We start from the raw sequence: 25,479 nt of genomic DNA, 5'->3' as shown, positions 1-25,479 counted from the left end.
ATCTGCAGCCATGACAAAATATCAGACAATCTCCATTGTCAACGACAGGCAGGAAAATAAAGATAAACACATAGCCTATGTTGTAGGCATAGGCTCATACGTTTTTAAGTTGAAATAAAAAAATAAATAAAAAATGTGCCTCATAAGCCTTAGGCTGTCAATCACGCGCACAAACTTAAATTATACAATAACATATGTATGTCATCTCTATTTAAACAAAAATAAATAATAATAAAAAATGACCTGCAACTTATTGGCCAAGGCAAATAGCTGAAGGGGGGAAATCAAACCCATCAGACTGCACTTTATCATCAAACTTGAATTATAATGAAAATAGACGGTCGCGACAAACAAAGCAGGCTAAATAACCTTAAATTGTCGCCAATCGGAGATGCGCTTCACTTGAAAGAGAGGCCAAATAATTATTCACACATAGTCGTATATCTCGAATAGAAAAATTGTAGTGCGCCCAAACAACACGTAACCATCAAAATTATTTAGCTGACCGAACTCAATACAGGTTAGACATGGGCTTATTTGGTATAGCCTATAGGTAACGTAGACTAATTCGTTTAACATATCCAACCGTATGTCTACTTGCTTTTTTTTTTTGTTAGCACTATGCAGGAATAAAATGGCATCTACAGTGCCAGGATTCATGCGAGAGCGCCTGGCCTCTAAAATGCGCCCTGCTGCGCTGAAGGAGCGCTCACTTGCGCCACTGTTGCTGGGACGCGGTGCCTGATGAACAATTGACTGTTTCAAAGAGTGCTGCTCGTTTTTCGTATGTGGGTAACAACATTTAACTATGTATATATATTTCCGAATTGGTTCAACCGCCAACCGCCCGCATCTATTTAAAATCTATTTTTACCCGCCCGACCCGCGGTTTATCCGCGGACTCCGCGGTTGTGTCCGCAAACCGCGCATCTCTATGTAATATTTTTCATTTTAAACTTGGGACCGGATTGTGGATGCTGGCGGGCCCGTGGGATGTAGTTTGGGGACCCCTGATATATGGACGGTCACATTTTCTCCAAAAATAAGTCAAAGTGTCAGACTTGGACGAAGGAAGGGCATACTTGCCAACCTTGAGACCTCCGATTGCAGGAGGTGGGGGGCGTGGTTAAGAGGGAAGGAGTATATTGACAGCTAGAATTCACCAAGTCAAGTATTTCATATATATATATATATATACATCCTGAAAATATGCAAACAAAACTGTTTAGATAATTGATACTTCAAACTTGCATAAATAAATCTTAAGGAATATAACATAACTTGGCTTCTGAGAGCTTCAAAATGTATTGAATAAAATGCTAAAGTTGTTGATAAACAAGCAATTATTTTAATTAATTAAATATGGTCATTTTAAATGAATTATTATAATTTAAAATTAATTATTTCAAATATGTTTATTTTAATGTATAATTCTATGGCTGGATGTAATAAGGAGTCAGAAAAAATACAAATAAAAATACAATTAATTTTGATGTTTTTAGCAACATATAGTAAAAATGTATTTATTTATCTTTGATTAATAAATATATTTATATTTAGGCAAGATAAACATAATACAATGTATCTCTAGTCTGGATGATTTAGTTCTTGTCACCCTGTTGTCCTCCCGTCTTCAAAAAAGGCTGTCCTCACTCAGGTCCGCATGGAGCTGGAGGGGGCGTGCCCTCCAGCGCCGGCTGAAAATCGGGAGATTTTCGGGAGAATATTTATCCCGGGAGGTTTTCGGGCGAGGCACTGAATTTCGGGAGTCTCCCGGAAAATTCGGGAGGGTTGGCAAGTATGAGGAAGGGACTCAGATGCAGAGATGGGATTCTAAATAAAGCTTTTATTTTGAAAAAACTCTTTAAACCTCCAGAGCAGAGTAAATTCAAATACTATGAATCACAAAAATAGATAGCGAAAAAATGTTCCAAAAAGGGAAAAACCGAAAATCACTCCAAAAGGAGGAAATACAAAAATAAAGACAAATTATAATTAGCACCGTATCTGCTATCAAAAACTTTTAACAAAAAACGCTCCAACAGGAGGAAGAAAATAATGACTATAAAAATTACTACTCTAATAAATGTAAACAAAAAAATCACTTAAAAATTTTGAGGAAAGATCATTAGGAAAAAATCACAACTCACCACTGCGGTTGAAAAAAAGGCAAGATAACAAAAGTCGCTCTGAGGGAGGAGAAAAAGTTAACTCAAAATTACAGCGTGGGAATTTCTGGAAACAAGGACGTAGACGTGGGACGAGGTAAAGCATGGACATAAACATGAACTTGGACGCAAGACAGGCACGAAAGCTCGAGACAATCTGGCACAGAACAAGGGGAGGCATGGGCTTATATGGAACATGAGGGTAGTGGGAAACAGGTGGAAACAATCAAGGGTCAGGAATGACGTCAGACTGGTGACACAAGAGGAAGTGATCTGAAACAAGAGGAGTTGCTTTTCAAAATAAAACATGCAAATCACAAGACAGAAAAAACCAAGACAAGACTTCCCCTCACCGCGGTGTGACACAAAGACAGTTAATTTTTTGGTTTTAAACGTATCAACTTTATTATAATATTTACTTTACATAACAGGTAACAGACTCAAACAGCTGTTTAATACTTGAAAAAAAAAAAAAAATGTAAACGAATAATAATATTGAGCACAAGAGAAGGAAACCACATTACCGCTGTCGCTCGTGTCTAATCCTTTCGACTTCTTCACCTTTCAAAACAAATGTTTCGGTGCTCCAGTGCATTACTTTTTCTTTTTTCTTTTTTTGATATCCCATTGGCTTTAATCACGCTTTTTTCTTCTTCATCTTCTTCAACATTATGAAGCGTAACAGCTTTTCTAACTAGTCCAGAGCTGTTAGGAAACCCCTTCTGTGATAACACTGAGCACCGGTAATACAAGCCTACTATCAAATTGAGCCCTGGATATGTATATCATTTGGTCAGATTAACTCAATTGCTGTGGTCCCAGGTTGTGTGTCCAGTCAATAGTTGTCGTTGAAGTCATGGCAGCACAGTTTGGCAACTTTGTCACTATTTTACATCAGATGTCCTTTGACGATTGCTTTGAATTGACTGACCTAATGGGGGAAACATGAAAGCACACATTTCCCACATTTTACAAAACAGTTGTCTCTGCTGGTTGATAAATGCAGTAGAAAAGGGATTTCGCAATTTACTTGACACATGAAACGTGACAAAGAGGGTGCACTATCCACTTTAGCCGCCAGAGTGTTGGATATCTTAAAATGTGTTCCAACTTTGACCACAGCGCCAGTTAATATGTGGAGTGGCACTTTCCGTCATTTTCAGCAGACTGCATTGCATCTCACGGAATGTGGCTATATCAATCCCTTCCCTACTGTATGCAGCTCAATTTGGCACAGATACTTTCTCGATTCCGCCGCAGACATATTTTTGTTAACGTCACAAGACTGCTACTGCACAGAAACATCTACGTCCCAACTCAAGCGCCATCTTCAGTTCCAATACTGGTACTTTTTCATCGTTTCGCATGTGCGAGTGCCGCCTTCCTACTTCCATCCCCACTAATAACAATTGGATGTAAAGCCCACAGGTACTTGACGCGCAAATGATCCAAGTCCTTCCATGCCTAAGCCATACTTGCCAACCTTGAGACCTCCGTTTTCAGGAGGTGGGGGCGTGGCGGGGCTAAGAGGGGAGGAGTATATTGACAGCTAGAATTCACCAAGTCAAGTATTTCATATATATATATATATATATATATATATATATATATATATATATATATATATATATATATATATATATATCCTGAAAATATGCAAACAAAACTATGTTTAGATAATTGATACTTCAAACTTGCATAAATAAATCTTAAGGAATATAACATAACTTGGCTTCGGAGAGCTTCAAAATGTAATGAATAAAATGCTAAAGTTGTTGATAAACAAGCAATTATTTTAATAATTAAATATGGTCATTTTAAATGAATTATTATGATAATTTAAAATTAATTATTTCAAATATGTTTATTTTAATGTATAATTCTATGGCTGGATGTAATAAGGAGTCCGAAAAAATACAAATAAAAATACAATTAATTTTGATGTTTTTAGCAAAATATAGTAAAAATTTATTTTTTATTTTTTTTTAATTAATAAATATATTTATTTTTAGGTAAGATAAACATAATAATACAATTTATCTCTAGTCTGGATGATTTAGTTCTTGTCACCCTGTTGTCCTCCCGTCTTGAAAAAAGGCTGTCCTCACTCAGGTCCGCATGGAGCTGGAGGGGGCGTGGCCTCCAGCTCCGGCTGAAAATCGGGAGATTTTCGGGAGAATATTCATCCCGGGAGGTTTTCGGGTGAGGCGCTGAATTTCGGGAGGGTTGGCAAGTATGGCCTAAAGCACACTAGAATAGTGGCAAGTGTGCATCCGGGCAGAGGGGAGCATGCAATAATCGTCGACAATGTAACAGAGCTTACATTGTTCGTCCGTTTCCACTCGTAGGAAGTCACAACCATTTCAAGACGGCGAGTAAAACACGTTCAGACATCGAGTTGCACGTTACGAGACGTGAGAGCTTCCTTTGAAAAAACAAAAGCAGTTTCTGTGCTTTGTCTGGAACATTCCCTGGCAGCCTATTTTGTTGTAGTCCTTCATAAAGGAGTGCTCAGATGTACTCCTTCCTCCTCCCCTTCACATAGGCACTGTGATGATGACCCCACGTCAAGAAGAAACCAATAAAAAAAAAAAAGGTTTTCAAAAAAATACAACAAAGTTACGACTTATCGTATACATATTGAAAACAACAACAAAAATTAATTTGTAAAAAACGTTTGGTGTTCCTCCTTTGAAATGAGTCGGACTGTCACTGTGTTATAAAACTGCTGTTGGTAACAAATAGATCAGACCCTGAATAAGATTTGTTAGTCCTTTTTTTTTTTTTGCAGTTGGCAGTGAATGATCAGAACTTTTCGGACTAGGCTTTCAAAAAGTGGGTAGCCTGGCCGCTCTCCCAGTCAAAACGCACTTCAAGTGTCCGATACGGTGGAGGGTTAGAAGCGCCGGTCTCCAAACCCTCCCACCGGTATCCTCTCGTCTTTAAATATAGACATTTCTTGCATTGATTTGCATCAAGTTCAGTGTCTTTCACGAAAAACCTGCAGTCTGCCTCGTCACGTCTTCAGAGGCTGTGCGTTTAACAGCAGGTCCACTGAGGATTTACAATAAAAAAACAAATGGAGACTACAAATGAGAAACCAAAAAAAAAAAAGGCCCGTCGTCCACTTCAGATTATCTGTCGCGGGATGACGCCGTAGGGGGGGGATGATGATGCATGGCAGTACCCACTGCTGGAATCAGACGCAGCTCTCCCTGGTCTTGTTGTCCATGAGGAAAGAGTTTAGCTGGGAAATGTCCACCACTACGGCGTCCCGTTTGCTTAGGTGGACGTCTTTTAAGTGGTCCTCATCACTTTGGTCCTTGGCAAAATTTACAAACACCTTGACGGAGTACAGAAAAGGAAAGATAATGAATATTTGAACCAAATTAAAATGATAATAATCATGTCATTATTTAAAAAAAAATGTACATCAAATCATATGAAAACATTATAAAACACTTTCCCACTTTGCATTAGTCCATCTTAAATGAGTTCGAAGCCCAGCGAAACCGGCGGCGTTTCCGGGTGTTGTTGATACATGGCTTTCGTTTTGCATAGTAGAGTTTTAACTCGCACTTACAGATGTCGCGACCAACTGTAGTTACTGACAGTGGTTTTCCTGAGCCCATGTGGTGATATCCTTTACACACTGATGTCGGATTTTGATGCAGGTCCGTAATATCATCGCTTACGTGCAGTGATTTATCCAGATTCTCTGAACCTTTCGATGATATTACCGCAGATGGGGAAATCCCTAAATTCCTTGCAATAGCTCATTGAGAAATGTTGTTCTTAAACGGTTCGACAATTTGCTCACGCATTTGTTCACAAAGTGGTGACCCTCGCCACATCCTTGTTTGTGAATGACTGAGCATTTCATGGAAGCTGCTTTTATACCCAAATATAGCACCCACCTGTTCCCAATTAGCCTGTTCACCTGTGGGATGTTCCAAATAAGCATTTGATTCATCAACTTTTTCAGTCTTTTTTGCCACCTGTGCCAGCTTTTTTTGAAACATGTTGCAGGCATCAAATTCTAAATGAAGTAATATTTGCAAAAAAATAACAGTTTTCCAGTATCTTGTCTTTGCAGTCTATTCAATTGAATATACGGTGAAAAGGTTCTGCAAATCAATGTTTTCTGTGCCAACTTCACTTGTTTTGGGTTTTGTAATTTTACATTAATATAAAAAGTATGTACTATAAAAATGGGACCCATTACCTCCCTGCTTGGCACTCAGCATCAAGGGTTGGAATTGGGGGTTAAATCACCAAAAATGATTCCCGGGCGCGGCCACAGCTGCTGCTCACTGCTCCCCTCACCTCCCAGGGGGTGATCAAGGGTGATGGGTCAAATGCAGAGAATAATTTCGCCACACCTAGTGTGTGTGTGACAATCATGGGTACTTTAACATTTTTTAATCAATAAAAAATATCTAAATTAGAAATTGTATTCATCTTGTATCCACTTTATACATAGAGCCTGATTTACTAAAGGTGTTGGTGTGCTAAAACACGTGCAATACAAATATTACCACTAAATTAGTCATCTTACTCGTGATTTTAATCTTCTTCAATAGTTATATATATATACTATTTACAGTTTAACAGGATAAACCTTGTCTCGGGGGCTCAAGAATGGGCCACGGCCTTCAGGTTAAGAAACACTGCTCGAGTCCTCCAGTGATAATGCTACCTAAAAAAAAACGTGTTAATTTTCAGCCACGGTGGTGAGGATTAGTATCTTAGAAGCGGCTTCGCACAGTGGATAATGACGCGTTCGTTGCAGCATGCGTTCAAATTTGAGCCGGTGTTCTGGCAAGACACGCACCCTCCCGGAATTCATGCAGGGCTCTCATAATGTTTAAAACCGCAGTTAGAAGGTTGTTTTTTGTTTTTTTTACACGAGCAATAAAAATATTCAATTTATTAATAATAATTTAGTCTGAGAGGATACTCATTTACCAGGGTCAGGCCAGGAACCAATTAAAAGCGATAAACAAGGGATTACTGTCATTTTAAATGAAGAATATATATATTATTATGAAAATATATATACACATATATATATATACATATATATTAGGGCTGCAACTAACAACTAATTTGATAATCGATTAATCTGTTGATTACTACTTCGATTAATCGATAAAAGAGACAAACTACATTTCTATCCTTTCCAGTATTTTATTGAAAAACAAAAACCCAGCATACTGGCACCATACTTATTTTGATTATTGTTTCTCAGCTGTTTGTAAATGTTGCAGTTTATAAATAAAGGTTTCTAATAAAAAAATAAAATAAAATAAAAAGTAGCCTCTGCGCATTCGCATAGCATATATTATTATTATTATGACTATTTTTATAATCAATTTTAATCGATTAGTTGTTGCAGCCCTAATATATATATACATATACAGTATATACATATATATACATACATTAACATATAAATACATATATACATATATATATATATATATACATATATATAAATATACACATATACATACATATATACATACATATACATATAAATATATATACAGTACATATACATATATATACATACATACACACACACACACACACACACATACATATATATATATATATATATATATATATATATATATATATATATATATATACATAAATACATATATATACACATATACATATTTATACATACATATACATATACATACATATATATAACAATAGGAAAATGTAGAAAAAGGAAGGCAGCCTACTTGGTCTAAAGTGGTCTGAGAGACAGAGTAGTCCTCTATCCTAAGTGCCTCCTTGTTGGTGGCCAGCAGGGAGAAGATTCGTGCAAGGGAGGTGAGGGATGAGGGAAGCTGGTACTGAAGCATGTTGCGATGTTTCTCCTTCAGGTTACTGCCTGGAAGTTCTTGCTCGATAAACTCCATCACCGGCCGGAGGTCTGGATCCGGTCCGGCCACCCTCAGGATGATGGTGTAGCCATCCCCAAACCTGAAGAGTCGAAGATGACGATTATAGTCCGTGCATTTATGACGTCATAACTTTATTTTCTGCTGCGGTTCCTACCTGTTTTTAAGGTGCTGCACACTCCCCAGGCAGCGGAACCTGCCGTTGACCATGATGGCCATCCTGGTGCAAAGTGCTTCACATTCCTCCATGCTGTGAAAACAAATCCACAAAACTCAGATTATGCATGTTTGGGCAAAAATCATTAAAATTACACTGCAGGTGTGAGCATCTAACCTGTGGGAGGTCAGGACGACCGATCGTCCCTCTTTGATGATGCTCAGTATGGCGTTCCACAGGGCGCGCCGTGCCTTAGGGTCCATGCCTGTTGTCGGTTCATCCTGTTGAAACACAAAGTGGTGTGAATTCATTTCATTTCGGAGCATCTGCGCGATTGTGTGTTTATTCCCTACTGACCAGGAACACAACAGGTGGTCCTCCTATGAGAGCGATGGCAGTAGACAGTTTCCTCATGTTGCCTCCACTGTAGCTGCCTGCGCTCTTGTCCACATACTTGACTAACCCCAACTTGCGGATGCCCCACTCTGCCACCTTGTGGAGAAAAAGCAACAATGCCTCAAAATGCTGGGATGGGGAATGTCATAAGCAAGTACAGCGAGCTGCAGTGGTCACAATTGTTTGGATTATATACTGTGGAGGGGGGGCGTGGTCTGCGGGCCTGCTGCAGAGCGGGGTGTGTAAGGACCGGCCTCGAAGCACAGCTGGCAGGTGATTGGATTACCTAGCTGGGGCTGATCATCCAATCACCTGCCATGCTTAATAGCAGCAGCCGGGCTGAGACACAGTAGTTGGGAGTTTGAGTCAGACATGCGCCCGAGACCACGCCGCAAGAGGAAGAGCAGCTGAAAGACTGAAAAGTTGCTGAAAAGAGTGCTGACCTGGCGCGTGTGCGCCCAATAAAAACATTGTTACACCAGACTATGTGGAGGGCAACCTCCACATATCCCTTATACAGACGCTACTTTTTTCCAATGCTTTGAACCTTGCGGCTAATTTAAGGATTTTTCTTTGCCAACAGCCATAATGTGTTGTATCCAACACAGTTTTCATATAACACCGACAGAGCAACTGAAAAGGTGAGATATTGTTTGTGCTATGGCGCCATCTTTTGGACGAGTTCACTCACAACAGGTTGAAAGTGTACTTCCTGTTTTGTGCCTTGAACTGCAAGTACAAGTCCCGTTTCGTCTATACAGCATTTCTACTCGAAAGGATTCTTCATTCATCACTCCAAGCAATGTTTGTAAGTTTTACAGTATAAGTAAAACAATTCAAACTTACTACACCAGGCCTGGGCAATTATTTTGACTCGCGGGGCCAAATTTAGAGAAAAAAATGTGTCTGGAAGCCGGTATATTTATTTTTAGGAAAACTAATGCAAAACCTCACAATAATGTCTGATTGAATGCTAAAAACGTTATGAAAGACCGCCTTAAAAACCGAATGGAATTTTATTTATTTTTTCTGAATGAGCCAGAATGTACATGAAAATAAAGAATGTGGGGTTTACAATATTAACTATGAACGATAAAACACTGAATATTGACAACATATGAACGTCGATTGACATATTTTACAATCAAGCGAAACGCAACAAAATTCAACAAACACAGCGAAATATGAACGCGAAACAACGAAGGAAAAAAAAACCCACCTACTATCTGATACATCAGTGGTCCCCAACATTTTTGTAGCTGCGGACTGGTCAACGCTTGAAAATGTTTCCCGCGGACCGGGGGGGGGGGGGGGGGGTGATTTTATTTTATTTTATTTTTTATTTTTTTAATAAAGAAATACAATCATGTGTGCTTACGGACTGTATCCCTGCAGACTGTATTGATATACATTGATATATAGTGTATATATTGTGTTATGTTGATTTAATACAAATACATTTTTTTCTTTTTTTTTTTTTCTTGTGCGGCCCGGTACCATTGGGCCCGGTGGTTGGGGACCACTGTGATACATCACTAAGCTTTAGAACTTTGTTGTAAAAAATCTCCTTCACATTTAAGTCTCTGGAAACACTCTGTGGAAACGCTCCCCACCCACGCTGCTTGGTGCCTCGTCTGAGCTGCTGTGAATTAGATGACCATAGTAACTAATTTGATTACAATAGTAACTAATTAAGATTACAATAGTAACTAATTAGATTACAATAGTAACTAGTATATCATGCAAAAGCGCAGATTGCAACCATTGAAAGACTTAGTATAGTTCAAGACTTACGGTCATTAGAAAACATCACTACACATCATAATGGCAGCTACACTTTCCATCTTAAAGATCTAAAAAAATTATTTGAGAATGTCCGGCGGGCCCGATTGAAAAGCTTATCGGGCCGCATGTGGCCCCCGGGCCTTAATGTGCCCAGATCTGTACTAGACCGTCCTATGTGTGATGTCTGTAATAGTGTTTTCATGCATATTTGTACATGCTATCGTAATGGAATCAAGCTAACGTTGTTAGCATTAGCGGATACACTAACATGTTTACAAGTGTCTGTTTTAGTATAACTATCTTATTATGGCATTCCTTTTGTATTGTTTCAGTTTCATAAATCCACCAAAATGTAAACTCGGGCCTGCCATTAATAACCGGTGATGAACGGCAACACCAACGACAGTTTTGCCTTGATAACAACAAGATGAACTTAAGTCTGATAAGCTTTGACAAGTTCCGTCGCCGCCCATTAGGAAACATACGCCCTGCCTTGACGACGGAGTATTTTATTTTGAAAGTAAACTGGATATTTTATTTTGTGTTTGTGAATAACTTGTTGCAGCGTTTGGCAAAAATAGAAGCTCTGCGTATATTTAGCGCTGGAATGCGCATTGATTGATTGATTGAGACTTTTATTAGTAGGTTGCACAGTGAAGTACATATTCCATACAGTTGACCACTAAATGGTAACACCCGAATAAGTTTTTCAACTTGTTTAAGTCGGGGTCCATGATTCATGATACAGATATATACTATCATCATAATACAGTCATCACACAAGATAATCAACGGAACGTCAACAGCATGTCGTGACGTTCCGCAAGCGGTGAAAACGGACACATTGATTACAAAAAAAACCCGGAAAGAGTCCGCCGCTGTGCGTGTGCCGTGCCGCTCCCGTTTCGGATTCAGTGTAAATCCGTGGTCAAATGAGCAAAATGGAGAGTGCAATCAATTTAGAGTGAATATGCAGAATATATGCTGATCATCAGAAAGCCCACAATACTGTGAGGAGAAGATGCAAATACAGTATAATCATTTGGCACTTCCAATGAGGATTTATTAAGACTAAAACTGTTCTGCTGCCGCAATTTTGCATCTATATCTAGCATGTTTAAAATAATGCCAAATTGCGAATATGCATAATCAATCAATCAATCAATCAATGTTTATTTATATAGCCCTAAATCACAAGTGTCTCAAAGGGCTGCACAAGCCACAACGACATCCTCGGTACAGAGCCCACATAAGGGCAAGGAAAAACTCACCCCAGTGGGACGTCGATGTGAATGACTATGAGAAACCTTGGAGAGGACCGCATATGTGGGTAACCCCCCGCCCCTCTAAGGGAGACCGAATGCAATGGATGTCGAGTGGGTCTGACATAATATTGTGAGAGTCCAGTCCATAGTGGATCCAGCATAATAGTGAGATTCAATCAGCTGTGAGAAAGGAGTGCGATCGCGCTGCAAAGAGACGATTCAGAGAGATAATGTTCCCGTCTGTGAGCGTGTCATCACATTTACACATATAGTCTATTCAGCAATATCATTTTACAATTTTCGAACTGCTGGATGACTAAATGGGCTGTTTTAAACAAATTCAATTTATTCGTTTTGGTGTCTGCTGGCATTCTTTTTATGCCTTTAGCTTTTTCACATCGGAAATATACAATTATAACACAGCTCCTATATGGAAAAAAACCTTGAAATATGTATTTTTTATGCACAATCACAACACAGGAGAGCACCGCAGAGCTCACCGTCAGCATACTAAAAATAGGTTTTGTTTTCTAGATCGCGCTTTAATATAGGCTGGAAAACGTTGCTCGTATTATATTTATGTGCAACGCGTTAACAAAATGACAAAACGCCACAGGTTGGACCACATGATGCCATACATTTGGAGGGAAAGGAGTGTCTCCATGGTGACAGCCTGTACACACGCAAAATCCTCATTTAAATAGAGCGAGCTGCACCACTTTCGCACTTATCAATTGTACCTCCAACACACCCACTAATAGAACACGCAATTTTATAGTTTGCAAATGCTATTTAGTACTTTTTATGTGGATATTAGTAAATCAGGCCCTAAATACAAGATTACACGTATCCATCCATCCATCTTCTTCCGCTTATCCGAGGTCGGGTCGCGGGGGCAGCAGCCTAAGCAGGGAAGCCCAGACTTCCCTCTCCCCAGCCACTTCGTCCAGCTCTTCCTGTGGGACCCCGAGGCGTTCCCAGGCCAGCCGGGAGACATAGTCTTCCCAACGTGTCCTGGGTCTTCCCCGCTGCCTCCTACCGGTCGGACGTGCCCTAAACACCTCCCTAGGGAGGCGTTCGGGTGGCATCCTGACCAGATGCCCGAACCACCTCATCTGGCTCCTCTCGATGTGGAGGAGCAGCGGCTTTACTTTGAGCTCCCCCCGGATGGCAGAGCTTCTCACCCTATCTCTAAGGGAGAGCCCCGCCACCCGGCGGAGGAAACTCATTTTGGCCGCTTGTACCCGTGATCTTGTCCTTTCGGTCATAACCCAAAGCTCATGACCATAGGTGAGGATGGGAACGTAGATCGACCGGTAAATTGAGAGCTTTGCCTTCCGGCTCAGCTCCTTCTTCACCACAACGGATCGATACAGCGTCCGCATTACTGAAGACGCCGCACCGATCCGCCTGTCGATCACACGATCCACTCTTCCCTCACTCGTGAACAAGACTCCGAGGTACTTGAACTCCTCCACTTGGGGCAAGATCTCCTCCCCAACCCGGAGATGGCACTCCACCCTTTTGGACTCGGACTTGGAGGTGCTGATTCTCATCCCAGTCGCTTCACACTCGGCTGCGAACCGATCCAGTGAGAGCTGAAGATCCTGGCCAGATGAAGCCATCAGGACCACATCATCTGCAAAAAGCAGAGATCTAATCCTGCAGCCACCAAACCAGATCCCCTCAACGCCTTGACTGCGCCTAGAAATTCTGTCCATAAAAGTTATGAACAGAATCGGTGACAAAGGGCAGCCTTGGCGGAGTCCAACCCTCACTGGAAACGTGTCCGACATACTGCCGGCAATGTGGACCAAGCTCTGGCACTGATCAAACAGGGAGCGGACTGCCACAATCAGACAGTCCGATACCCCATACTCTCTGAGCACTCCCCACAGGACTTCCCGAGGGACACGGTCGACATGTAGAGACAGATTATTTATAAGTAACCATTATTTGATAAATTATCTGTGTCATCAATTATCTCTGCTGTGCAAGTGTCTCTCTGGTTTGTGTGTGTGTGCTTTACTGACCTCACACACTTCCTTCTCCGGCACGCCTCTTAGAATGGCGTAGAACTCAAGGTGCTCCCGTCCAGTCAGCAGGTCATTGATGGCATCAAACTGAGGACAGTAGCCCATGTTCTGATGCACCTCATCTATTTCTGTTGTTACACTGGAGTCAGACAAACAGTTTTAATGTTCTACTTCCAATGAGACAACACCAATCATCAATAAATATCATTTAGTGTCCTACCTCTTTCCTGCCAGATAGGCCTCTCCACTTGTGACCACCGAATCCCCTGTCAGCATTTTAAACGTACTGGTTTTGCCAGCTCCATTGACTCCCAGCAAACCAAAGCACTGCAAGATAAAGAAAACCACCATATAGCTTTAACCCACATTTCATTTATTTCTGGGAAGTAAATGTCTATTGTTGAGCCTTCGAAAGTGTTTGCCAGTATTTTTAAACCCTATTATCAATCAAGTTTGTTTGATAAGCTGGGACTCTTGAATGTAAAGAAGGGTGGGAGGACAGATCGATACAGATATCGACAGTAAGGGTAAAAAATGTAATCATTCAATGATTTTGAAGATTTTAGGCAGGTATGACCAATAATGCCTCTGTAATTACTTGGTATTGGATCAATACCCAGATATTGGGTTCTTAGGTCCGAGAGCCAGCTCCAGCTCGTGGTGCCCAAGACCAGACTTAAAACCAGGGGAGACAGGGCCTTCTCTGTGGTCGGCCCTAAGCTCTGGAACACTCTGCCCCTCCATGTTCCAACTGCTCCCACAGTGGAGTGTTTTAAGTCTCGTCTTAAGACCCACTTTTATTCTCTGGCTTTTAACACGACGTGAGTTGTGTGGTCCTCTGTGTTTTTAAAATTTTGATTTCTATTTACTGTTTTAATTGGTTTTACCCTTTAAAATCGTTTTTAATCATATTTATTTTATATTGGTCTTATATGTATTTATTTTTTGTTTTTATTCAGTCATAGGTGGAGCTAAGGATAATATTTGAATATTGTTTTTAATATTGTTGTGGAAACATTTTGTTGTTTAAATGTGCTATATAAATAAAGTGGATTGGATTGGATATGTAGAATCACCCAAAACAAATGTAAAATATCCAAACAACGGAAAAATAAGTGCCTATGCAGTCTTAACAGAAGTGTAGACAGAACTATGTTACAACAGAAAATAACTAGCTATTAACTGTAAATTGGCAAGAAGATTAAAGGGGAACATTATCACCAGACCTATGTAAGCGTCAATATATACCTTGATGTTGCAGAAAAAAGACCATATATTTTTTTAACCGATTTCCGAACTCTAAATGGGTGAATTTTGGCGAATTTAAACGCCTTTCTATTATTCGCTCTCGGAGCGATGACGTCACAACGTGACGTCACATCGGGAAGCATTCCGCCATTTTCTCACTTTCGTCGGTGTGTTGTCGGAGGGTGTAACAACACAAACAGGGACGGATTCAAGTTGCACCAGTGGCCCAAAGATGCGAAAGTGTCAAGAAACTGGACGAAATTTGTTCAAAATACGAGGGTGTGGGGAAAGCCGCCGAAATGGTCAGTCGTTTGTTCCGCACACTTTACCGACGAAAAGCTATGCTACGACAGAGATGGCAAGAATGTGTGGATATCCTGCGACACTCAAAGCAGATGCATTTCCAGCGATAAAGTCAAAGAAATCTGCCGCCAGACCCCCATTGAATCTGCCGGAGTGTGTGAGCAACTCAGGGACAAAGGACCTCGGTAGCACGGCAAGCAATGGCGGCAGTTTGTTCCCGCAGACGAGCGAGCTAAACCCCCTGGATGTCTTGGCTCACACCGTCCCTTATGCCACCGAAGATGATCAAGAGAAGAATATCGACCCTAGCTTCCCTGGCCTGCTGACATCAACTCCAAAACTGGACAGATCAGCTTTCAGGAAAAGAGAGCGGATGAGGGTATGTCTACAGAATATATTAATTGATGAAAACTATTCATTACTCGCGGTTTTACGTAAATTATTATACATAAACTGTGTTTACCAATAATTTAGCTTAAAAACATTTATTTTTTTCAATCATTCGAGTACATTCTGGTAGTCTTGTGTAATGCAGTATTTTGTGTCTATTTAGGTATGGTTAACCTGAGTGCTAAAATCGTGGAAAAATATATGTTCTTAGCGCGCCTGAAATGGGCTGTCTGCACTCTCAAAGTGCATGTTGTTGCCAAATGTATTTCATATGCTGTAAACCTAGTTCATAGTTGTTAGTAATTATCTTATCAGACAGTGTTAAGCCGCTGAAATCCGAGTCTGAATCCGAGCTAATGTCGCTATACCTTTTGTTTGTTTGATTTGGCATCACTGTGTGACGTCACAGGAAAATGGACGGGTGTATATAACGATGGTTAAAATCAGGCACTTTGAAGCTTTTTTTAGGGATATTGCGTGATGGGTAAAATTTTGAAAAAAACTTCGAAAAATAAAATAAGCCACTGGGAACTGATTTTTAATGGTTTTAACCCTTCTGAAATTGTGATAATGTTCCCCTTTAATAATAGTTTTTACAAAATAATGCAACTGTATATAATGCATTATGTTACTGCATACGTGAGTATATCGTTATCGCAATATTTATTTCAGGCCACAGCGCCCGTCCCTTGTAGGGTAAAATGTACATTTCCTACCTCGCCTGGGGGGATGCCAACGCAGAGTCGGTCCACAGCTGGCTTCTGTTTCCGCTTGTAAATCTTAGTGAGCTGCCGAAGCTCCAAGATGTCGGACTGTCCTCCTCCACTGAGGATTCTCTGTCGTTCTCTGGCCACATCTTCATCCTCTTCTCCAATAGGCTTCAGGTGACTGGAGGATGATCTGAAACGGTGCAAAGGCATATATATGGGAGGTGAGAACATCATGGAAAATAAAACCATACATCTTGTGAAGGGGTTAGAACAGAGGCATTAGAATAACAATTGTAACGCAGTTACCTGGCCTTGATGCAAAAGTGATACTGAATGAGGACAGTGATGCAAAAGAAGATCACTCCTTCAATGGCCATTGCGAACAGGTTCTTTCCCACCATGTCCCAAGCCAAGGGAGAACGGAAACGGTTTTCACCTTAAGACACACAAATCCATCTTGTCAAAAACCCACAGGAACATATTCACAGTAAAAACAGTAGGGATCAGTTTCCTCTTCCTGCCAGGCCACTTTACTGTGCTTACCAAATCTTTCCAAAGCATCAGCCATTGCTTGGTTCTTCACCATGTCGATTAGGCCTCTCCCCAGACAGAAGTGAGGGAAGATGAGGAACACGTTCTTCAGGATGTCATTGATACCACCGATCTCCTAAAAGTATCAATTATTCAGTCTCAGTCCTGTAATAGTTGTGATGCTTGTTGGAAAAACAAATTGACAGGGAAGTTGTTATTTACATTGCCTCCAAACAGCTCCAGTACAAATGTGGACACGCTGCCGTTGATTCCGATCAGTATGTTGACGCTGGTTAAAACCACGTAGGCTGTGCTGGGGATCTTAAAGAAGAAGGACGCTGGGTACATCAGAGGGGTGATGGACCATCTGGAACGAACATTTAACAATCAGAAAGGTCTGAGTCCAAAATGCTTAAAAAGTTAGAAGACTGTATGATTCCATAAAGGAAATTACCCATAGAGCAGCAGCAGCAAGGCCAGCACAGGCAGGTTGGTGGAGGAGACATAAGCATCTTGTTGGAAGCAGATGAAGATAATGATAACCAGTGTGGCAGGGACAATGTAGTTACACTGGAAAAAAAAGAAGAACAAAAACATGTAACTAAAACTATTCTGAATGTTAAAGCGATGGCAGCCTCTAACCCAGATCTATTGAAACAACATCAATCTGGCCCCCAAGTTTAGTTCAAAACTTGGTAGATAAACATTTTTGCAGCAAATTCCTAAAAACACTACAATTACTGGTGTTGTATAGAGGAACTTGGACCACTTAACACATTGGCAGATCCTTGCATTGACATTTGAACTTTTCTAGCAAAAAAGGAACACCTGGGTCAAAACTTGTGATTTACATAATTGAGGCGTTCTTAAAGGCACCCCCTTTAAGTCCTCTCCTTTTGGGCAGGCATCATTTTTTTTCGTAATGTGATTTATGTTACTAAGGTGTTGCTGTAGCTTGATCACTTCCGACGTAGTCAGTCGTCGTTTGTAAAAAAAAAACATTTAAAGGATACTCGTAGTCTTTTACAAGGTTCCATTTTAGGTCTCTTTTTTCATCATTTGTGCTATTCAACTGGTGGCCCACGAGCATACTTGCCAAACCTCCCGGAATTCAGCGCCTCTCCCGAAAACCTCCCGGGACAAATTATCTCCCGAAAATCTCCCGAAATTCAGGCGGACTCAGGTCCATGCGGACCTGAGTCCGCTTTCCCACAATATAAACGGTGTGCCTGCCCAATGACGTTATAACTGTAGAATGATCGAGGGCGAATTCTTGGTTCCTTATGTGGGTTTATTGTTAGGCAGTTTCATTAACGTCCTCCCAGCGCGGTAACAACACACAACAACAGCAGTCACGTTTTGGTCTACCGTAAAGCAGTTCGTCTGCCGTAAACAGCAATGTTGTGACACTCTTAAACAGGACAGTACTGCCATCTAGTGCATTTGATGAAAGCCCTTTTGTGCGTGCCACACAGCAATGCATCATCAGAGAGGGTGTTCAGCATGGTTAGAAAAGTAGTGACAGAGAATAGAACAAGGATGGACAATTCAACCCTTAACTCAACAAGTATATGTGTAAATAAATGAACACTGAAATTTAAGTATTTCTTTTATATATATATAAGTTAAAGTTAAAGTTAAAGTACCAATGATTGTCACACACACACTAGGTGTGGCGAGATTATTCTCTGCATTTGACCCATCACCCTTGATCACCCCCTGGGAGGTGAGGGGAGCAGTGGGCAGCAGCGGTGGCCGCGCCCGGGAATCATTTTGGTGATTTAACCCCCAATTCCAACCCTTGATGCTGAGTGCCAAGCAGGGAGGTAATGGGTCCCATTTTTACAGTCTTTGGTATGACTCGGCCGGGGTTTGAACTCACAACCTACCGATCTCAGGGCGGACACTCTAACCACTAGGCCACTGAGTAGGTATATATATATATATATATATATATATATATATATATATATATATATATATACACACACAATAAAATAAATATATATTTATAGCTAGAATTCACTGAAAGTCAAGTATTTCTTATATATATATATATATATATATATATATATATATATATATATATATATATATATATATATATATATATATATATATATATATATATATATATATATATGTATGTATGAAATACTTGACTTGGTGAATTCTAGCTGTAAATATACTCCTCCCCTCTTAGCCACGCCCCCAACCACGCCCCCCACCTCCCGAAATCGGAGGTCTCAAGGTTGGCAAGTATGAGTTTAGTTGAAAAAACTAGTGATAGTCTCACATTTTTGCAGTAGATTCTTAAAAACAGCAGAGCGCTGCTGTAACTCTGATAAAATAAACACATGTGAGAATGAGATATTTTTAACTGTTCCTTTTTAATCCATAGTCATGTTTAAAGCGGCTAGTATTTTCCTATGTAGTGTGTCTTCTCGTGATCTCCGTGTTTTTTATCTTTTGTCCGCTAGTAAACTCTGTTTCACCTTGAAGGCGCTGTGCGCGTAGGAGTATAACATACTCCCTTCCTGTGGAGAAAGCCTTATCTTTTTAGAAATAACATATTTCTTTCTGGGCGGGAGGGGCTGTTTTCACACTAAATAAGCTGACTCTTTTCGTTTGATTTTAGACCGCTTCTTGATGCTGCTATTATCGCATTGTAAGGGCTGGTCTCTTAAAGCTTTAGTAAAACTTGGCCAAGTACTATTCTGTCTCTGTGGTCCTTCCTACTCAACATATATGTCATCCAAAAGAATTTGGGATTGACCAGTGTGTTTTATTCCCTGAGAGGAAGACTGGTCGCGGGCAACAAACACCAAAATCAAACGTCTATACTGTCGAGGACGCTGGCGTTTCCAAATGAGTTGGGAAATTGTGTGATATGTAAATATAAACAGAATACAATGGTTTGCAAATCATTTTCAACCCATATTCAGTTGAAAATGCTACAAAGACAACATATTTGATGTTCAAACTGATGAAAACATTTTTTTTTTTGCAAATAATCATTAACTTTAGAATTTGATGCCAGCAACACATGACAAAGAAGTTGGGAAAGGTGGCAATAAATACTGATAAAGTTCAGGAATGCTCATCAAACACTTATTTGGAACATCCCACAGGTGAACAGGCAAATTGGGAACAGGTGGGTGCCATGATTGGGTATAAAAGTAGATTCCATGAAATGCTCAGTCATTCACAAACAAGGATGGGGCGAGGGTTACCACTTTGTCAACAAATGCGTGAGCAAATTGTTGAACAGTTTAAGAAAAACATTTCTCAACCAGCTATTGCAAGGCATTTAGGGATTTCACCATCTACGGTCCGTAATATCATCAAGGGGTTCAGAGAATCTGGAGAAATCACTGCACGTAACCAGCTAAGCCCTTGACCTTGGATCCCTCAGGCTGTACTGCTTCAACAAGCGACATCAGTGTGTAAAGGATATCACCACATGGGCTCATGAACACTTCAGAAACTCACTGTCAGTAACTACAGTTGGTCGCTACATCTGTAAGTGCAAGTTAAAACTCTCCTATGCAAGGCGAAAACCGTTTATCAACAACACCCAGAAATGCCGTCGGCTTCGCTGGGCCTGAGATCATCTAAGATGGACTGATACAAAGTGGAAAAGTGTTCTGTGGTCTGACGAGTCCACATTTCAAATTGTTTTTGGAAACTGTGGACGTCTTGTCCTCCGGACCAAAGAGGACAAGAACCATCCGGATTGTTATAGGCGCAAAGTTGAAAAGCCAGCATCTGTGATGGTATGGGGGTGTATTAGTGCCCAAGACATGGGTAACTTACACATCTGTGAAGGCGCCATTAATGCTGAAAGGTACATACAGGTTTTGGAGCAACATATGTTGCCATTCAAGCAACGTTACCATGGACGCCCCTGCTTATTTCAGCAAGACAATGCCAAGTCACGTGTTACATCAACGTGGCTTCATAGTAAAAGAGTGCGGGTACTAGACTGGCCTGCCTGTAGTCCAGACCTGTCTCCCATTAAAAATGTGTGGCGCATTATGAAGCCTAAAATACCACAACGGAGACCCCCGGACTGTTGAACAACTTAAGCTGTACATCAAGCAAGAATGGCAAAGAATTCCACCTGAGAAGCTTAAAAAATGTGTCTCCTCAGTTCCTAAACGTTTACTGAGTGTTGTTAAAAGGAAAGGCCATGTAACACAGTGGTGAACATGCCCTTTCCCAACTTCTTTGGCTCGTGTTGCAGCCATCAAATTCTAAGTTAATTATTATTTGCAAAAAAAATAAAGTTTATGAGTTTGAACATCAAATATCTTGTCTTTGTAGTGCATTCAATTGAATATGGGTAGAAAAGGATTTGCAAATCATTGTATTCCGTTTATATTTACATCTAACACAATTTCCCAACTCATATGAAACGGGGTTTGTAAGAATAAGTGAAGGGATAAGTCCGACCCTCGGGTCTTTGGCTTTCTGATAAAGAGGCCACCAAAACAATTTAGTTAAATATCCCAGCCCTAACGAAAAGTGCATGTACTCTGTAAACCTATGTTGCACCACTGCTAACGTGTCTTACCATGTCCCAGACAAAGTTGGCCAGCCAGTAGAGGAATGGTTGCACTCCGCTTATGAACTGCATGTGTTTGGCCTTGTTCACCCTCTCCTGAATGAGGAAAACAACAAAGCTGGCCGGCACAAAGGACATGGCGAAGATCACGCAGATGGACACCAGCACATCCACTGATGTTGTCATTCTGAGGAAACATTTGAAGGGTTTAAAAGGTAAGTCACTGATTAGTTTCTTTGTCAGTGTTACTTTTGGTTTAGCAACAAAATGAACACTTACAGTGCCACTTGTGACAGCTGTTCCTTGGTGAGGTTGAGAGGATGATTAAAGGCAGTGATGCCAAACCTGGCAGAGTCTTTGCCGGCTGGCAGGCTTGCTCGAAGGATTCCATTGTTCATCACGTTGAGGAAAGAGCCGATACTGTGCCAGCCCTTGTTGTTGAACCAGATCTATGGACAGATATGATATCTAAGTTTATTGCTGATGTAGTATTATTACATGACCGCCTCATATGCATGTGAGAAAGCTCAAACCTTGACATTATTGTTGGTGTTCAACCCTTGAATGAAGTTGGAGAGACTACGGAAGAAACGATCTGCAGCTGTCCCCTGGAGGTGACAAAGACCGGTCAGTCATGTTTTGTTTTGTTGCAGAAGACATAATAGCATGTCTAATAAAACATGCCACAAAGAAGAATGCATAGAAAACACTACAAAATATTACAAATAAAATCTCTCACCCTTTCTAGATGGAAGCGTCTGCGGAGTTGAGCAATGGCATCATCGATCTGGTCGCTGTGGGCTGAAAGCTGAGAGCCTCTGGCCCCGAGTGAAAAGCCACCGTATCTATACAGAGATATTGTAAACTATTCAAAACCCAGATACACTCATGAAATCAATAAACAGATTAAATGTCAGATAAAGGTACCTGAACTCATTGACCCAAATCTTGTTCTTCAGGCTGTGATGAGTTAGACAAGAAAGAGGTTTAATTATAAACATTTTCTCAAAAATACATGGGAATGCTAATGATGACGATAAAATGGGTAATCAGCGCTACCTTTTGCCAATGATCTGAGCGTAAGTCTTCACCAGATAATCTGACACGTTTCTACCAGTCAAATTTTGAAGAGTGTCTTTATCGCTTAACCTAATCTGGATACAAAAAGCAGACAAAATGGTTAATTTACATGTAATTCAAACAGTTATACTGTACAATTGAGTTAAATGATAGGGTGTTGCTAACCTGTGGCGGTGGAAGACCCCCTGCACCGCTTGGACATTCGGGCAGCATCCTTTTGCGTCCCTCACAGCTGCATTCGCACAGAGGAGATGGATTCTCCATGGACCAGTTGCCTTTGTCAAACATGTCCCTGAGACTTTGAGGTACTTGTGGAACGGACCACTCGTCCTCCATTGCTGCACACGGAGTATCCCTGTAGCATATGGAGAATATGATTGTATGGTTTGATACCTATAGTAGGGAAGGGGTTTATATGGCCCCATTCCTGGGTGGATCTCGCGTGAGGGGTTTATCATTTTGCAATGCGGTCTGCTGAAAATGATGGAAAGCGCCACTCTACAGAGCAAAACTGATGCTGTGGTCAAAGATGGAATTGGCAAAAAAAAAAAATTAAGATATTCAACACTGCAGTCTGGCGGCCAAAGTGGATAGTGCACCCCCGCAATTCGTCACGTTTCATGTATCAGGTAAACCGCTACAAATGGGGCCATATGAACCACCTGTAGAGATGCTATATTGATCTCACCGAAAATTAAGTTATGAAAGATGAAGTACTCACGTAATGGGTTGTCCTTCCATGCAACGTGTTCCATATCCTGGTTTGTCTGTCAGAGCTCCAAGAAGTTTGTTGGTGTGAGGGTCCTCGGGTAAGTCATTACTGTAAAGACACAATTGTTGTATTTAGTGTGTTTGTGTCTTATCACACTATTCAGTTCAGTGTAGCTAAAGACAGACAAAAAGTGTTTCTCAGCTGTTTTTTTTATATCTCAACTAGGATTTAAGATTCCAAGCAAACCTGATGAAGGTAAACTGCTCCCCATACATTCCAGGATCCAGAGCCAGACTTGGGTACTTTCCAAATGGAGGCACAATTAGGCTGAACACCAGCGCAATACACACAAATACAGCTGGGAGGACAATCTGGAGGCAAACAAAACATACGAAATGTTTGTTAAAAACACACAAAATATTTACATGACATTACATTACATTACATTATCTAACAAACTGTTCTTAGGGTAATTTATATTTGCTTTTTAAATGTGTATTTTTATTTCTGTTTTAAATGTTATTTTTTAGTCTGTCCTTTGCCTCCATTTTTTTGTAGTGTACAGCCCTTTGTTTTTCAACTGTGCTTGTCTTTAAAGGGCTTTATAAATAAAGTTGGTATGGTATGGTACATTACATTGTCTAACTAGTACATAAACAAAAACAATAAAACATACTTATCAATTTATTAGTTACTAATCGGGCTAAACCCCTGTCCTTTAACCCTAATTCTTAATTGTATCAAGATATTTTGGACAATTCTATACATCCAATTTTGTGAAAAAAGTTTAAGGACGCCTTTTTTCTGTTACAGAGTAACTTTTCCCTATTGCACAAAAAATTATTTCCATAAAGCAGTGGGTCGGACCCCCAGTGGGTGCCTCGAGCAGCAGGGAATATTTTCATTATTTGTGTCCACACTATAGTATTCATGTTAGGACAATATAAAAGCCTGCAGCTAGGTGGCAGCAGTGCCAAATTTGACCAACAGGTTCCTGTTGTACCTAGTAGAAGTAGTAAGTACACAGGAACACATGTGTACGGAGTTAACAGAGGCAGAGAGATGGAGAATTTTGAAAAACACGAGTTGTCGTCAGCAGCATGTATAAGGTATGTTACTCACACAGTACGTTGTACAGATAAATAGATAAATACTATCAAGTTCTTAACAGTAATAATTAATTTATGTTTAATGTCAGAATATAATTGAGATGCAAGGACATAAAACATTGTTTGGTGTGAAATAACTGTGAGAAGACCAAGCCCACATTTACTTCCATGTTCAATTTCTCAAGATTTGACGATTTTGTCCAGATGAGTAATATGTTAACAAAAAAAAAGCATCGGCATACCTGGGCGAAAAAGCCTTTCCTGGAACGCCGAGCATACAGGAATCTTTTCCAGAGTAGCGCTACAAACTGCTGGCGCTTTAGACTCCATCCTTTGACCTGGTATGAGCCTTTACCATCTATTCCACTAAGCCAGTCGGTCTCACGAGATTCTGGAAAGACACAGCAGAGCACAAATGAGCAATAAGGAAAACTGAGTAAAAAATTTTTTCCATTTGATATATTTACTCGGGCTGTCAAACAATCATTTGTTTAATCAGATTATTCACCGGATTGCAGTGGATTAATGTTGACTAACCGTACATTTTTATTCGATATCATTTTCATCGTCTGTTTTTGTAAACAAACATTTATCTACACCTGGTATTACTTTTGTGTTATTAAAGGGGAACATTATCACAATTTCAGAAGGGTTAAAACCATTAAAAATCAGTTCCCAGTGGCTTATTATATTTTTCTAAGTTTTTTTCAAAATTGTACCCATCACGCAATATCCCTAAAAAAAGCTTCAAAGTGCCTGATTATAACCATCGTTATATACACCCGTCCATTTTCCTGTGACGTCACACAGTGATGCCGATACAAACAAACACGGCGGATAGAACAGCAAATTATAGCAACATTAGCTAGGATTTCAGCGGTTTAAGCGATTCAACAGATTACGCATGTATTGAAACGGATGGTTGTAGTGTGGAGGCAGGTAGCGAAAACGAAATTGAAGAAGAAACTGAAGCTATTGAGCCATATCGGTTTGAACCGTATGCAAGCGAAACCGACGAAAACGACACAACAGCCAGCGACACGGGAGAAAGCGAGGACGAATTCGGCGATCGCCTTCTAACCAACGATTGGTATGTTTGTTTGG

General features: G+C 40.4%; 1 protein-coding gene across 1 annotated transcript in view; it reads right to left on the bottom strand.

Annotated features, from left to right (window-relative positions):
- Positions 1–2,546: 2,546 nt before the first annotated feature.
- Positions 2,547–25,479, bottom strand: part of LOC133570122 (phospholipid-transporting ATPase ABCA1-like) — a 76,417-nt gene continuing 53,484 nt past the window's right edge. The window contains exons 28-49 of the mRNA XM_061922811.2: positions 24,618–24,766; positions 23,513–23,637; positions 23,276–23,374; positions 22,720–22,909; positions 22,534–22,628; positions 22,402–22,434; positions 22,214–22,319; positions 22,008–22,082; positions 21,754–21,923; positions 21,484–21,661; positions 17,362–17,477; positions 17,130–17,274; positions 16,920–17,043; positions 16,683–16,812; positions 16,383–16,566; positions 13,946–14,052; positions 13,723–13,864; positions 8,601–8,735; positions 8,421–8,524; positions 8,244–8,336; positions 7,925–8,168; positions 2,547–5,511 (exon numbers count right to left, since the gene is read on the bottom strand). Coding sequence (XP_061778795.2) covers positions 5,368–5,511; positions 7,925–8,168; positions 8,244–8,336; positions 8,421–8,524; positions 8,601–8,735; positions 13,723–13,864; positions 13,946–14,052; positions 16,383–16,566; positions 16,683–16,812; positions 16,920–17,043; positions 17,130–17,274; positions 17,362–17,477; positions 21,484–21,661; positions 21,754–21,923; positions 22,008–22,082; positions 22,214–22,319; positions 22,402–22,434; positions 22,534–22,628; positions 22,720–22,909; positions 23,276–23,374; positions 23,513–23,637; positions 24,618–24,766 — 2,888 coding nt within the window. The 3' untranslated portion in view covers positions 2,547–5,367. The remainder of the gene's footprint in view (positions 5,512–7,924; positions 8,169–8,243; positions 8,337–8,420; positions 8,525–8,600; positions 8,736–13,722; positions 13,865–13,945; positions 14,053–16,382; positions 16,567–16,682; positions 16,813–16,919; positions 17,044–17,129; positions 17,275–17,361; positions 17,478–21,483; positions 21,662–21,753; positions 21,924–22,007; positions 22,083–22,213; positions 22,320–22,401; positions 22,435–22,533; positions 22,629–22,719; positions 22,910–23,275; positions 23,375–23,512; positions 23,638–24,617; positions 24,767–25,479) is intronic.

Source organism: Nerophis lumbriciformis, linkage group LG27 (genome assembly GCF_033978685.3).
Source record: "Nerophis lumbriciformis linkage group LG27, RoL_Nlum_v2.1, whole genome shotgun sequence".
Classification (NCBI taxonomy): Eukaryota; Metazoa; Chordata; class Actinopteri; order Syngnathiformes; family Syngnathidae; genus Nerophis; species Nerophis lumbriciformis.
This window is presented reverse-complemented; position numbering and strand designations above follow the sequence as displayed.